This window comes from Mizuhopecten yessoensis, unplaced genomic scaffold (genome assembly GCF_002113885.1).
Source record: "Mizuhopecten yessoensis strain PY_sf001 unplaced genomic scaffold, ASM211388v2 scaffold11099, whole genome shotgun sequence".
Classification (NCBI taxonomy): domain Eukaryota; kingdom Metazoa; phylum Mollusca; class Bivalvia; order Pectinida; family Pectinidae; genus Mizuhopecten; species Mizuhopecten yessoensis.
Window position 1 is genome coordinate 1,320,152 of NW_018408879.1, and position 14,031 is coordinate 1,334,182.

Here is a 14,031-nt window from a genome sequence, read left to right on the forward strand (position 1 = left end):
TGTCATGGTCAGCTTCGATCCTGTTATCTGTCATGGTCAGCTCGATCCTGTTATCTGTCATGGTCAGCTTCGATCCTGTTTTCTGTCATGGTCAGCTTCGATCCTGTTATATGTTTTAGTTGTGCGCTGTGTTTTAATACTCAGCAGTTTGTATTCATATTCGCTGAATATATGCACATTTATATTGATTGGAATTAAAAATGCTGAATTTATATTATGCCCACACAAGCAATTAGAACTTGCCATGAGGCAACTTTTGATGGATGGTTTATACGTTTTAATGTAGTGACCAAGTTCAGACAAGAAGTAAGTGTAAACATCAGCAGATGCGTCATATAATGTTTTGTAATAAGGTGTGTCGATCGCTTCTCTCATGGCAACTTTTCACGAACCCGGATTTAAACTTGCTATTTCTTGACAATACAATGTGTTAATGTCTAGTTATATATTTTACGAACCGGTTCTCGATTGTCATCTGTTCTGGCAACAGTCCAATGTTAATGAAAAGAAACGTGACAATTTGATCCGGGTAGAAACCGGGACTACTGTTTTGGGGTTATAACATAGTACACAGCCGGTAATTAGTATTTTTAGCTGAAGTAATTTTAAAACTAGTTTTCCCTTCGATACAACATTCTAATACTAAATTTCTTTTTAAATGAAACCACATCGGTCAGGTACTTTGTATGTATACTAGATGATAAAGCTGATATGCCGATGCAACTCAGGTACTTAAGTAAAACACCAGGAAGAGCGAGTAAACGTATGTAGTTTAATACACACCAGGAAGTAGACAGTGTGTGCCAGGTATACGGGTGGCTACCGCTTAGTTTAAATCAGGATGGTGATTGATTCTCGGAAAACGACCCTTACCGTGAATACCCTAGCATGTTGATTTTGTCGTGTGTGACGGGCAGGAATCCTGTAAGATTCCAATGACACATTTTCTAGCCTCCAGTTGAAGATGAAAAATTATTCATACGGCTGTAAAATACATGCAGAATTTGTGTATTATTACATTTTTAATTTATCATATACATGTATACATTTTTTTTTCTCCAATTCAGTACCCAAATTACACTGTACGATAGTTGGCCAGTTAAAACACTGACGAAAGGATTCGTGTCAAAACCTACACTTGAAAGCAAATGATCAGATTTGAAAAACTCACAAGCCAGCAAGAAGTTTTTATAATGATGTACTAACTTAGCAAATAGGCCAACGTTCCACAATGAATAAAGAGTTAGGCGTGGATTATTATTCAAAGTTATCTTGCATGGAAATACGGTTCTATACATGTAGCCCGCCCGTGGTTACGATACTCGTCTGTTACAACACAGTTATTATCATTTACATTATGTGAGATTGTATTGTAAAAATAGTGCAGTGTCATAGTAACACTGCTCCAACAACAGGATGTCACGATAGAAAAGTGATTCGAGGATATGACGTAACTGATACTACCGAACCATACCGAATAAATCACTACCAAATACATTAATTGTAAGGTGTCGAGTTCTTCATTTAACATATATGACAGGTGCAGAACACAATCTAACGTCTGTTTTTTTTATGGCATATTGAGTCAAAATCAATAACAAAGCTGTGTTTTGAAATGTTAGCCATTTAAAAAAAAAGAAAAAAAGTGGCGAGTTTAATTTTCCATCCGGAGAAAAAGATTGAAATTACTTGCAAACACGAATTTTCCCACTTATCTCGCCCCTGCTATTAATTCAATGTTAGAAAAGTGCAATTTCTAGTTCACTGGTTATGCACACATAAACAAAGTATTGATGATGGTTCGCTTGTAGACCTTTTACACAAATTATCTTATAGATTGGCAGCTTGAATTCATACTGATGTACGTGCGTGACATGTATTTCAAGAAAGGATCTATAAGAGAGAGGTTGGTGTCAATAAAGGGTCTAAAAAGGAGAAATAGATCTCAGTAAAGGGTCTACAAGAGAGAGGTTTATCTCAATATCTAAATATTGATCTACAAGGGAGATGTATATCTCAATATAGGGTCTACTAGGGAGAGGTATATCTCAATAAAGGGTCTACAAGAGAGAGGTTTATCTCAATATCAGGTCTGCAAAAGCGAGGTTTATCTAAATATTGATCTACAAGGGAGAGGTATATTTCAATATAGGGTCTACAAATGAGAGGTATAACTCAGTAAAGGGTCTACAAGGGAGAGGTTTATCTCAATAAAGGGCCTACAAATGAGAGGTATATCTCAATAAAGGGTCTACAAGGGAGAGGTATATCTCAATAAAGGGCCTACAATATAAATATTTATCTTAATATAGGGTCTATCAGAGAAATTTATCTTAAAATAGGGTCTACAAGAGAAATTTATCTTAAAATAGTGTCTACAAGAGAGAAATTTAACTCAATGGTCTGCAAGAGAGATGTATATATAAATAAAGGGTCTACACAATAGAGGTTAATCTTGATAAAGGGTATACAAGACAGAGGTTTATCTTAATGAAGGGTCTACAAGATAGAGGTTTATTGTAATATAGGGTCTACATGAGAGAGTTTAATCTAACAAAGAGGTTTTACAAGAGAGAGGTTGATCTTAATAGTGGGTCTCTAAGAGAGAGGCATTTCACAATTTTTTGTCTGCAAGAAAAGGTTTATCTCAGTATAAGGTCTTCAAGGGAGAAATGTTTCTCAATAAAGTGTCTGCATGACAGAGGCATATCTCAGTAAAAGGTCTATAAAAGAGAAATATACAAATGTAGTATTTGCAGGGGGGAGGTAGCACAAGGTAGTACAGCATAGCTGTATACATATATTAGGTCTATATTGGATTGGCGTGTAAGGTAAGTCTGGTTATAGCATTCACCTCGTGCACTCCTTATTGAAGACCCTAGGGGTGTCGTACGGGAGGCCGCATTCCCATGGTAACACCACAATACATTACGTAATGTTGTTTATGATATGATGTATTGGTGTGTTAGAACTGTCATGAATGTATAAATTAGTGAGCGTGTGCTTGTTCAATACACAACTATCATAATGATATAAACATCAGACCTTTGTTGCGCTGAGTATGTATTCACCGGCTCGTAGTGCCTTGTGAGAGCTGAAGTGATGTTAGTCTAGAAAGACAAATGGTGTGAACATTTGTAAAGAATTTGTAAAGCTTGCGATATGCTGCACGAATAAAAAACTTACGGAAATTTTCTCTCATTTCTCCAGTTCCTAAAGGATTATATACTAGATTATGATACATCTTCCAATATGATTAGCTTTTCAGCCAGTGCCTCAATCCTATGACAGATGGTGGCGTTGACCTTTCACTTGCAAAATGCAAGTAATGTAAACGATACAAAATAAAGTACACACGAAATATTAATGAATATTAGATCTGCTTCTATAACGTTTCATCATAGATTGCTAGTCTGTTATGTATACGTATTGTAACCATTGTGTTTTATATAGAGTATAATGATATCTCACATCCTCCACTTTGATGTTGGCTGGTGTTGTATGGAACTGGAAAACAATGTCGTGTTCAAACAATCAATTGTATGTGCTCAGTCGTATATGGGGAACTGTTTCATAGGTTTTACAATTTTCTTAGCACAAAAGGCAAATACACGGTTGTAAGCTTAAATACAAGTTACTGTCACTTTCAAACTTGATATCCAATATACTTCAATAGGTTTCAAATAGATATACAATGAATAACATACTGGAGAAATGCCATTTAAAAGAGCTGAAGCTGAAAGGAGAAATGAGGCAAAATATATGGAAATCGAAGTGGTTATATCGGTATGTGTTCATATCACATTACAAACATCCCCTCAGTAGTGGCAGACAGTTTAATGAGATTTAGCCACAGTCGTCGGTTGTAGCGGGACTATATATACTTACTAATGATTGTGAGCAGAGTTGGACATTTATATTTACCGTCATCAGTTGTAAATAACATCGAAGTTTTTTGCTAACTCTCATCAGTTGTACTATTATGCCCTGAAAATCGTTATTCAAATAATTGTTATTGCACGTTCATAATTATAGAAAAAATCTAACGATACATAACATCAAGTAGACAACAAGAACCTAAAAGTTATACGGCGTGTAAGCATAATCATCTCGGTGTTATGTTGTATGAATAAACAGAAATTGGGGGTTTATTTAGGAAAGTCAGGCTCAAAAATGATAATTAGATTTTCTTACCCTGATATTTATCTGAGTTTTGACGAAACACCTTTGGCTTAATGGTTCAGCAAACTGTAAAAGAAAAATGTGGTCGCTAGGTATACTTTTGTTGTCTCAGTTTTTAACTCAAGCTTGAATGCCCACCATAGGTATATTTTTGTTCTTCCAGTTGCTGGCTAAAGCTCCAATGCTGCATTGGAACTTGAGCTAACAACTGGAACAATGAAAATATATTTTCCTTTTACAGCTCGCTGATTCATGAAGCCAAAAATTTAGATTTTTTGAAAAAGCATTGTTTGTCAATATGATTATGTCCAGTTGCCATCGTCCGTTACAGGAACATGACAAGTTGAAAGTAACATTATTTGTTACTATGTGCCTTGCTTTATTGTTAATGCATTACACATAAATTATCATCTCGTTTTATATTCATATTTGTGTGTTTTATGAACAGACGCCGTGATAGGGATAGCAATGAAGATAGCAGTGACGACAGGGACGATGACAGCGATGATGATAGCGACGATGACAGCGATGATGATAGCGACGATGACAGCGATGATGATATGGACGACGATAGCGACGAAGATAGAGATGACAATAACTGTCCAGGCGGAAATGAGAATCATGTGTGGGACAACTGCGTGGAGGCCGTGAGGACGTTGACGCGTTTGAGTGTACACCCATGTAACGGATCTGAGGACCACAGGACCAATAACAGGTACGGCAATGCACCAGTGTAAGACTACTTTACAAACCCATGAGAGCTCTCTTTGTTTAAGTGTAATCAGAATACGCCATACCTGTTTGTGTATACTGTGTATTCAATATTAAACATTATATGATATTCCGACAGGTGCTACAAGATTATTGTGTACTCCGTGACGATACAGGTTTGCTACACGGTCTGCTGTGAGGGATGGGTGAAGGATGAGTTCGGTCGCTGTACAGTTCGTGAGTACTAACCGGCTATAAAGCTGGTTTCATTTAGGAACTTTTACCTCAGGTTTTTATGGCTGATTATACTAGAAATAACAAATTACCCCCAAATGTATGTAGAGAATCACTAGAAATACGAAAAAGGAAGCACTTATTTGGTAAAACTGTATATGTCGAAAAATCGTTTTCCCATTAGGCTATTTTGTCCATCTAAGGTCTCATTAGGTAATTTTAGTAAAAAAAGATATTGGAAATCCGTATGAAAAGTGTTCCACAATATATATATATATATATAATACAATATGTTGTGTAGAAAAGCTTGTTCAACTGTTTTCACCTTGGGGTTTAATTAATTTATGATGTCTTTCTATTTTTATTCCTTCCGCTCATGCTGACGTTTAATGAACATTGCTGAAAATTCTACCTTCAGCGGTAACTCCCGATATACTATGTGAGAATGGCGGTACCCCTGACCATGATGGTGCCTACTGTATATGTTCCAATGACTTCACCGGCAGGCAGTGTGAAACAGGTAACAGACCCAGTATAGCAATGGTGCGAAAAAACATGACAAATGTGTAAATGGTACGATTACTGTATGAAATGTTCTAGCATTCACACTTTGATATAATCGTATAAAATCAATATTTGTACAAATGAATAGCTCATTCTGCTTGAAGGTATGAATCAAATAGAACATGGCATTTTAAAATCTGTATGTTGTTTGAAAAGCATTATGACGATTTCCTTATTTTCAATTAGTCCCACTCCATTTAGCATCTAATATTTTACTACTTGCAGTGTAATTGTGGGATTAATTTTACGTTTTGTTGTTTTACAATGATAGATTACTACAAAGAAGTATAATTGTCTTATTTATGGAATGTTGATGTATGATGTACATAATGTAAGGATTAATACTTATAGTGTCTCATAAGCCGAGTTCGGCTGGACATCATATTGTAACGTACTCTAAAGTTTTAAAAGTCTAAACTGCGATATGTTTACACCATGAAAATAATGGAATAATAGATTCGATTATTTTCGAAACGTATTATCTCCAATGTAAGACTGGTTAAACAAACGGCAGCAATGGCCCGAACCATCTACTTTACCATTCCGATACCACATCTCTTTTCAACCCTAGAGTCCAATATCCTCCCGAGTGACGATCCCATACCTACCTCGAAGTATTCACCATACTAACTGTTGAAGTATGATAGACAATAAAGATGTTATTTCTCTTTAGAGCTAAGGCAATCCTACTTATCTCCACCTCGTATACACCTCGTAGGAATACTAATCTTTAACTGTATATGTTACAGCTTTGTGTAGTCCCCGTTGTGATAATGGTGGGGAGTGCATCGCAGAGAACGGGTACACCTCCTGTGTCTGCACAGAAGGGTTCACCGGGGCACAGTGTAAAGAGCGTAAGTACCCCTGACCAATGGGACGATGGATATTTAGAAAAAAAATAAACACATCGAACAATTCCTTGCTACTTTATTATTACCAGTTCTAATTTGGCAATTTGCGTCAGTGTGAAGCACGTGACAGATGCTGACGAGGTGATCTATTTCTGAAAAATAACCTGTATTCATCAAGTTACATTCTATTTTTAACAGTTGTGTAAATGACAACCTATCACAATACTGGGCCATAGGATCGTAACATTTTTATTCATGCATATATGTAAAGATTTGAAATTTCTTTGTATCTTATGTGTGCGTTAAAACGATTTTCATTCACATTTATCATATTTCTGTTACAGCTGTATGTCCCGAGACATGTCAGAACGGAGGCACGTGTGTGTCCCAGGGGTACTGTAGTTCTTGTGAATGTTCCCCAGGCTTCTCCGGCAGAGCCTGTGAACACAGTAAGTAGCATCCTATTAGCACTATCATAATCTGATGCATAGTGTACGCTTTGCCAAAACATTGAAATGTATAAATAAGTGACTTAAAGCCAATTCATTTTACTGAAAACATCGGTCCTTTATTTGTTTTGTTCTTTCTCTAGAGAAAGGGCGGTAACTGTAACATTTCAGTAGAAGCTAAATGTTCTTAAATACGATAAGAGAAATCTTTCTCTTTTATATAGTAATGACAGTCCAACACACACACACAAACACACTCACACCCACACGTCTAATGTGCGGTATATATCGGATTTTCAAATTCAATCTGACCCTTCCATTTGTATTTGATTATAGAGGTACGACCTGGCACATGCCCGTCCATCAGGGACATGGGTGACCTCAGTTCAACAAACACGAGGTGTGCCTTTGACAACGATTGTTCGACCGGTGACAAATGTTGCCTCTCTCATTACGGCGAATTCTGCGTGACTCCGGGTACGCCTACCTGCCTTTACGATGGCAATCACTATACACAGGGCCAGGAAGTTAGTAAAAGTGCTTGTGAGAACTGCACGTGCATCCGGCCGTCTATCCTTCATCAGAGTGACGATGAGTTCACGTGCTACACTATTGACTGTCCACCAATCAGCTGTCCAGATTACACCTACCGTGCAGACAAATGCTGTCCGGTTTGTGCTGGTAAGTGGTTCCAATCAATAGTCTCAGGCAGTTTCCTGCATTGAAAAATAGTATTTAAAAAAATGTAATGTAATGAACGTTTTTGATTGTTATTGTTTTGTTAAACATTCATATATTAAAACGTGGGACTTAAAAAACCCTAAATATTCTTTGCCGAACATTCATTAATAGACCATACACCATTAAAAGCCAAGAAATATCATAAGATATCAGTAGGGCGCCTCATTGTTTATCTATATTGAAATTTGTGCAATGTAAATGTATTTATTCAATGTCAATTTGACGGAAGGCATAAACTGTATCATTATATCTTTCTGAGATTATTGTTATGGACATATTGAATTCCTATTTGTGTCTTTTATTATACACAGGTACCGTCCCGCGCGGTAAGTATCATCAAGTCTAGTTAGCTGCTATTCATAAAAAGTTTCTCCTCATGTTTCATTGTATCTTCGCTACAATTCACATTCTTGAAGAGGTGTAATGCTTTTCTGACATTTTAGACTTGGTCTTTGTAACGACTTTGTGTTCACACGATTTTTTAGTTTATTTTTATCGTTTTTCTTATAAATGAATGGTAATAGGTGTGAATGATTTTCGGTTGCATTTTGTTTGGTTTGCTGCTGAAGATCATAATGGTGATGATGATGATGATGATGATGATGATGATGATGATGAATTCAAATTCTGCAAATATGAGCAAAAATATTTACTTTTATTCATTATGTCAATTTCTGGTATCCAGTAAACCTCATTATTTCAACATTATGGATTTATTTCTGTCCATTTGTTGTTTCCACAGAACCACAGATTTCAGACTGTCCCACCAAAACTGTAGAAGTGGCAGTTCAGTCAGATAAGAACATGATCAGCGTCACCGAGAGGTTTAAGACTATCCAAGCCCATGACCACAATATGGATGTTCTGAAAGTGACCTTTTCCCATGGCTCTCTGAGGTCGTGCGCCTGTAACTACACCGAGCTGGATTTCCATCACATAACCGCCGTATCGGAGCCTGACACTTATGGAAGAATGGCCTATTGCTCATTCACAGTAAAGGTCATCGGTACGTTAATAAAAACCACAATATCCCTCGTCGATATATATTATCATGTACTTTCTCTTTTCCTTTTGTGTAACTTCAGTCAGTGTTCTTTTTTTGCTGTTCAGTATCTCATCAGTTACTATTTTTGTCTTTCCCTGCCTTGTTGTCTCCTCGATCCCGTATCTATTTGTCTCTTTGTTTCCTCAGTCCCAGTTGTTGTCTGCCTTCTATCTTGTTGACTCCTCGGTCCGCGGTCTATTCGTCTCTTTGTTTTCATAGTCCCAGTTGTTGTCTGCCTCCTGTCTTGGTGTCTCCTCTGTCCCCGGTCTATTTGACTCTTTGTTTCCTCAGGCTCAGTTCGTTGTTGTTTTCCTCTTGTCTTGGTGTCTCCTCTGTCCCCGGTCTATTTGCTTCTTTGTTTCCTCAGTCCCAGTTGTTTTCTTCCTTCTGTCTTGGTGTCTCCTCGGTCCCGGGTCTATTTGTCTCTTTGTTTCCTCAGTCCCAGTTGTTGTCTTCCTTCTGTTTTGGTGTCTCCTTTCCTCCTGTCTTGGTGTCTCCTCTGTCCCCGGTCTATTTGATTCTTTGTTTCCTCAGTCCCAGTTGTTTTCTTCCTCCTGTCTTGGTGTCTCCTAGGTCCCCGGTCTATTTGTCTCTTTGTTTCCTCAGTCCCAGTTGTTGTCTTCCTTCTATCTTGGTGTATCCTCGGTCCCCGGTCTATTTGTCTCTTTGTTTCCTCAGTCTCAGTTGGTTGTTGTCTTCCTCCTGTCTTGGTGTCTCCTCTGTCCCCGGTCTATTTGATTCTTTGTTTCCTCAGTCCCAGTTGTTTTCTTCCTTCTGTCTTGGTGTCTCCTCGGTCCCCGGTCTATTTGTCTCCTTGTATCCACAGTCTCAGTTGGTTGTTGTCTTCCTCATGTCTTGTTGACTCCTCGGTCCGCGGTCTATTCGTCTCTTTGTTTTCTTAGTCCCAGTTGTTGTTTGCCTCCTGTCTTGGTGGTTCCTCGGTCCCCGGTCTATTTGACTCTTTGTTTCCTCAGTCCCAGTTGTTGTCTTCCTTCTGTCTTGTTGTCTACTCGGTCCCGGGTCTATTTGTCTCTTTGTTTCCTCAGTCCAGTTGTTGTGTTCCTTCTGTCTGGTTGTCTCCTCGGTCCCCGGGTCTATTTGTCTCTTTGTTTCCTCAGTCTAAGTTGTTTTCTTCCTTCTGTCTTGGTTTCTCCTCGGTCCCGGGTCTATTTGTCTCTTTGTTTTCTCAGTCCCAGGTGTTGTCTTCCTTCTGTCTTGGTGCCTTCTCGGTCCCCAGTCTATTTGTCTCTTTGTTTTCTCAGTTCCAGTTGTTGTCTTCCTTCTGTCTTGGGGTCTCCCCGGTCCCGGGTCTATTTGTCTCTTTGTTTCCTTAGTCTTAGCTGGTTGTTGTCTTCCTCCTGTCTTGGTGTTTTCTCGGTCCCCGGTTCCTTTGTCTCTTTGTTTTCTCAGTTCCAGTTGTTGTCTTCCTTCTGTCTTGTTGTCTACTCGGTCCCGGGGCTATTTGTCTCTTTGTTTCCTCAGTCTTAGTTTGTTGTTGTCTTTCCAGTTGTTGTCTTCCTTCTGTCTTGTTGTCTACTCGGTCCCGGGGCTATTTGTCTCTTTGTTTCCTCAGTCTAAGTTGTTTTCTTCCTTCTGTCTTGGTGTCTCCTCGGTCCCGGGTCTATTTGTCTCTTTGTTTCCTCAGTCTTAGTTTGTTGTTGTCTTCCTCCTGTCTTGGTGTCTTCTCGGTCCCCGGTTCATTTGTCTCTTTGTTTTCTCAGTTCCAGTTGTTGTCTTCCTTCTGTCTTGGTGCCTTCTCGGTCCCCAGTCTATTTGTCTCTTTGTTTTCTCAGTCCCAGTTGTTGTCTGCCTTCTTTCTTGTTGACTCCTCGGTCCCGGGTCTATTTGTCTCTTTGTTTTCTCAGTCCAAGTTGTTTTCTTCCTTCTGTGATGGTGTCTCCTCGGTCCCCGGTCTATTTGTCTCTTTGTTTCCTCAGTCCAAGTTGTTTTCTTCCTTCTGTCTTGGTGTCTCCTCGGTCCCGGGTCTATTTGTCTCTTTGTTTCCTCAGTCTTAGCTGGTTGTTGTCTTCCTCCTGTCTTGGTGTCTCCTCGGTCCCCGGTTCATTTGTCTCTTTGTTTTCTCTGTCCCAGTTGTTGTCTTCCTTCTGTCTTGGTGCTTCCTCGGTCCCCAGTCTATTTGTCTCTTTGTTTCCTCAGTCCCAGTTGTTGTCTGCCTTATATCTTGTTGACTCCTCGGTCCCCGATTCATTTGTCTCTTTGTTTTCTCAGTCCTAGTTGTTGTCTTCCTTCTGTCTTGGAGTCTCCTCGGTCCCGGGTCTATTTGTCTCTCTGTTTTCTCAGTCCCAGTTGTTGTCTGCCTTCCTCTTGTTGACTCCTCGGTCCCCGGTTCATTTGTCTTTTTGTTTTCTCAGTCCCAGTTGTTGTCTACCTTCTGTCTTGGTGCTTCCTCGGTCCCCAGTCTATTTGTCTCTTTATTTCCTCAGTCCCAGTTGTTGTCTGCCTTCCTCTTGTTGCCTCCTCGGTCCCCGGTCTATTTGTCTCTTTGTTTCCTCAGTCTTAGTTGGTTGTTGTCTTCCTCCTGTCTTGGTGTCTCCTCGGTCCCCGGTTCATTTGTCTTTTTGTTTCCTCAGTCCCAGTTGTTGTCTGCCTTCTATCTTGTTGACTCCTCGGTCCCCGGTTCATTTGTCTCTTTGTTTTCTCAGTCCCAGTTGTTGTCTTCCTTCTGTTTTGGTGTCTCCTCGGTCCCGGGTCTATTTGTCTCTTTGTTTCCTCAGTCTTAGTTGGTTGTTGTCTTACTCCTGTCTTGTTGTCTCCTCGGTCTCCGGTTCATTTGTCTCTTTGTTTTCTCAGTCCGAGTTGTTGTCTTCCTTCTGTCTTGGTACCTCCTCGGTCCCCAGTCTATTTGTCTCTTTGTTTCCTCAGTCCCTGTTTTTGGCTGCCTTCTATCTTGTTGACTCCTCGGTCCGAGGTCTATTTGTCTCTTTGTCGCCTTAGTCTTAGTTGGTTGTTGTCTTCCTCCTGTCTTGGGGTTTCCTCGGTCCCCGGTCTCTTTGACTCTTTGTTTTCTCAGGCCGAGTTGTTGTCTTCCTTCTATCTTGGTGTATCCTCGGTCCCCGGTCTATTTGCCTCTTTGTTTTCTCAGTCTCAGCTGTTGTCTTCCTTCTGTTTTGGTGGCTCCTCGGTCCCGGGTCTATTTGTCTCTTTGTCGCCTTAGTCTTAGTTGGTTGTTGTCTTACTCCTGTCTTGTTGTCTCCTCGGTCTCCGGTTCATTTGTCCCTTTGTTTTCTCAGTCCCAGTTGGTGTCTTCCTTCTGTCTTAGTGTCTCCTCGGTCCAGGGGGTATTTGTCTCTTTGTTTTCTCAGTCAAAGTTGTTTTCTTCCTTCTGTCTTGGGGTCTCCTCGGTCCCGGGTGTATTTGTCTCTTTTTTTCCTCAGTCTTAGTTTCTTCCTCCTGTCTTGGTGTCTCCTCGGTCCAGGGCGTATTTGTCTCTTTGTTTTCTCAGGCCCAGTTGTTGTCTTCCTCCTGTCTTGGCGTTTCCTCGGTCCCCGGTCTATTTGCCTCTTTGTTTTCTCAGTCAAAGTTGTTTTCTTCCTTCTGTCTTGGGGTCTCCTCGGTCCCGGGTCTATTTGTCTCTTTGTCGCCTTAGTCTTAGTTGGTTGTTGTCTTACTCCTGTCTTGGTGTTTCCTCGGTCCGCGGTCTATTTGTCTCTTTGTTTCCCCAGTCTAAGTTGTTTTCTTCCTTCTGTCTTGGGGTCTCTCTTCATGATTTCGCTTTTGCGGCTCTTCAGTTCCTTCTGTTGTTGTTGTTTATTTTTATTTTCTCCCGGGTCTATTTGTCTCTTTGTCGCCTTAGTCTTAGTTGGTTGTTGTCTTCATCATGTCTTGTTGACTCCTCGGGCCGCGGCCGATTTGTCTGTTTGTTTTCTCAGTCCAAGTTGTTTTCTTCCTCCTGTCTTGGGGTTTCCTCGGTCCCCGGTCTCTTTGACTCTTTGTTTTCTCAGTTCCAGTTGTTGTCTTCCTTGTGTCTTGGTGTCTCTCTTAATGATTTCGCTTTTGCGGCTCTTCAGTTCCTTCTGTTGTTGTTGTTTATTTTTATTTTCTCCCGGGTCTATTTGTCTCTTTGTTTTCTCAGGCCCAGTTGTTGTCTTCCTTCTATCTTGGTGTATCCTCGGTCCCCGGTCTATTTGACTCTCTGTTTTCTCAGTCCCAGTTGTTGTCTTCCTTCTGTCTTGGTGTCTCTCTTCATGATTTCGCTTTTGCGACTCTTCAGTTCCTTCTGTTGTTGTTGTTTATTTTTATTTTCATTACATAAGATTTCGTTAATTTATATCATGTGTCTAATACTTTTTCAGACGTGCACTCTCCTAGATTCAGCCATTGCCCTTCCATGATCAGCGCCTTCACTGACCAGAAGATAATATGGCAGGCTCCTGCAGCCTCTGACAACGTTGGTGTCCGGGAGGTGAATTTAAGGAGTAAATATGCTAATAACACCATGTTTCCGGAAGGAAAACATTTCGTTGAATACCACGCCAAGGACTTCCATGAGAACGTCGCTGTTTGTCGTATTCCTGTCTCAGTCTACACCAAAGGTAGAACATTTGCGTATCTATATCATGCGTCTATTTTTTATAATAGAAACAGAAAGAAGATATCAATTACTGACAAATTTGGTTTGATATTAAGCTTTAAGCAAATTAATGGTAATGTCATTCTAATTGCAAAAATAAAAACATAAAACCCTCAAATGATGGATTGTAATTGCGTTTCAGAGATAGTTTAACATTGAAAGATGCAAGTTGTGAAACTTTGTCTTTTCATATTTCACTAATATTCGATTGTTTGAGTCCAGGTGCCACCGTACTAGTCACTTAAGGAAAAAATCATGACGTCAAACACAAAGTTGGAGAAATAGATACTTTCGATTTAATATTTAACATTTCTTTGTAATATCTCTGATAGGAACTACCGATCCTTCTTTACCAATCGGGATGAGGAGAACTTCGACCATTGAAAGCAAGCACAACTTGTACATAGGTGTGTATGTTCGTCTTACACTTAGGTGTATATGTATGATCGTCAATTCCACATTAACTTTGATAACTTTTCTATGACTGATGCCCATTTGAAAACACATTCGGATAAAACTTATAGTGACTACAAATAGATCGATCATTAACAACTTGTGTTTAATCTTTCAGTGCATGCCTGATTTGAAATTCCTTTAACAGAACAAAGCACACGATGTACTCTATATAATTATATTCATTAATTAAGGTGACATCTTAGGATT

At 39.6% G+C, this 14,031-nt stretch overlaps 1 protein-coding gene across 2 annotated transcripts in view; it reads left to right on the forward strand.

Moving 5' to 3' along the window:
- LOC110465735 (protein jagged-1-like) overlaps positions 1–14,031 on the forward strand; it is a 23,046-nt gene that overhangs the window by 7,079 nt on the left and 1,936 nt on the right. The window contains exons 2-11 of one of the 2 annotated variants that reach the window (XM_021521769.1): positions 4,631–4,915; positions 5,033–5,130; positions 5,546–5,647; positions 6,441–6,545; positions 6,887–6,991; positions 7,328–7,672; positions 8,044–8,058; positions 8,475–8,738; positions 13,091–13,330; positions 13,701–13,775. In XM_021521769.1, coding sequence (XP_021377444.1) covers positions 4,631–4,915; positions 5,033–5,130; positions 5,546–5,647; positions 6,441–6,545; positions 6,887–6,991; positions 7,328–7,672; positions 8,044–8,058; positions 8,475–8,738; positions 13,091–13,330; positions 13,701–13,775 — 1,634 coding nt within the window. The remainder of the gene's footprint in view (positions 1–4,630; positions 4,916–5,032; positions 5,131–5,545; positions 5,648–6,440; positions 6,546–6,886; positions 6,992–7,327; positions 7,673–8,043; positions 8,059–8,474; positions 8,739–13,090; positions 13,331–13,700; positions 13,776–14,031) is intronic. The other variant, XM_021521770.1, reaches the window with a different exon arrangement.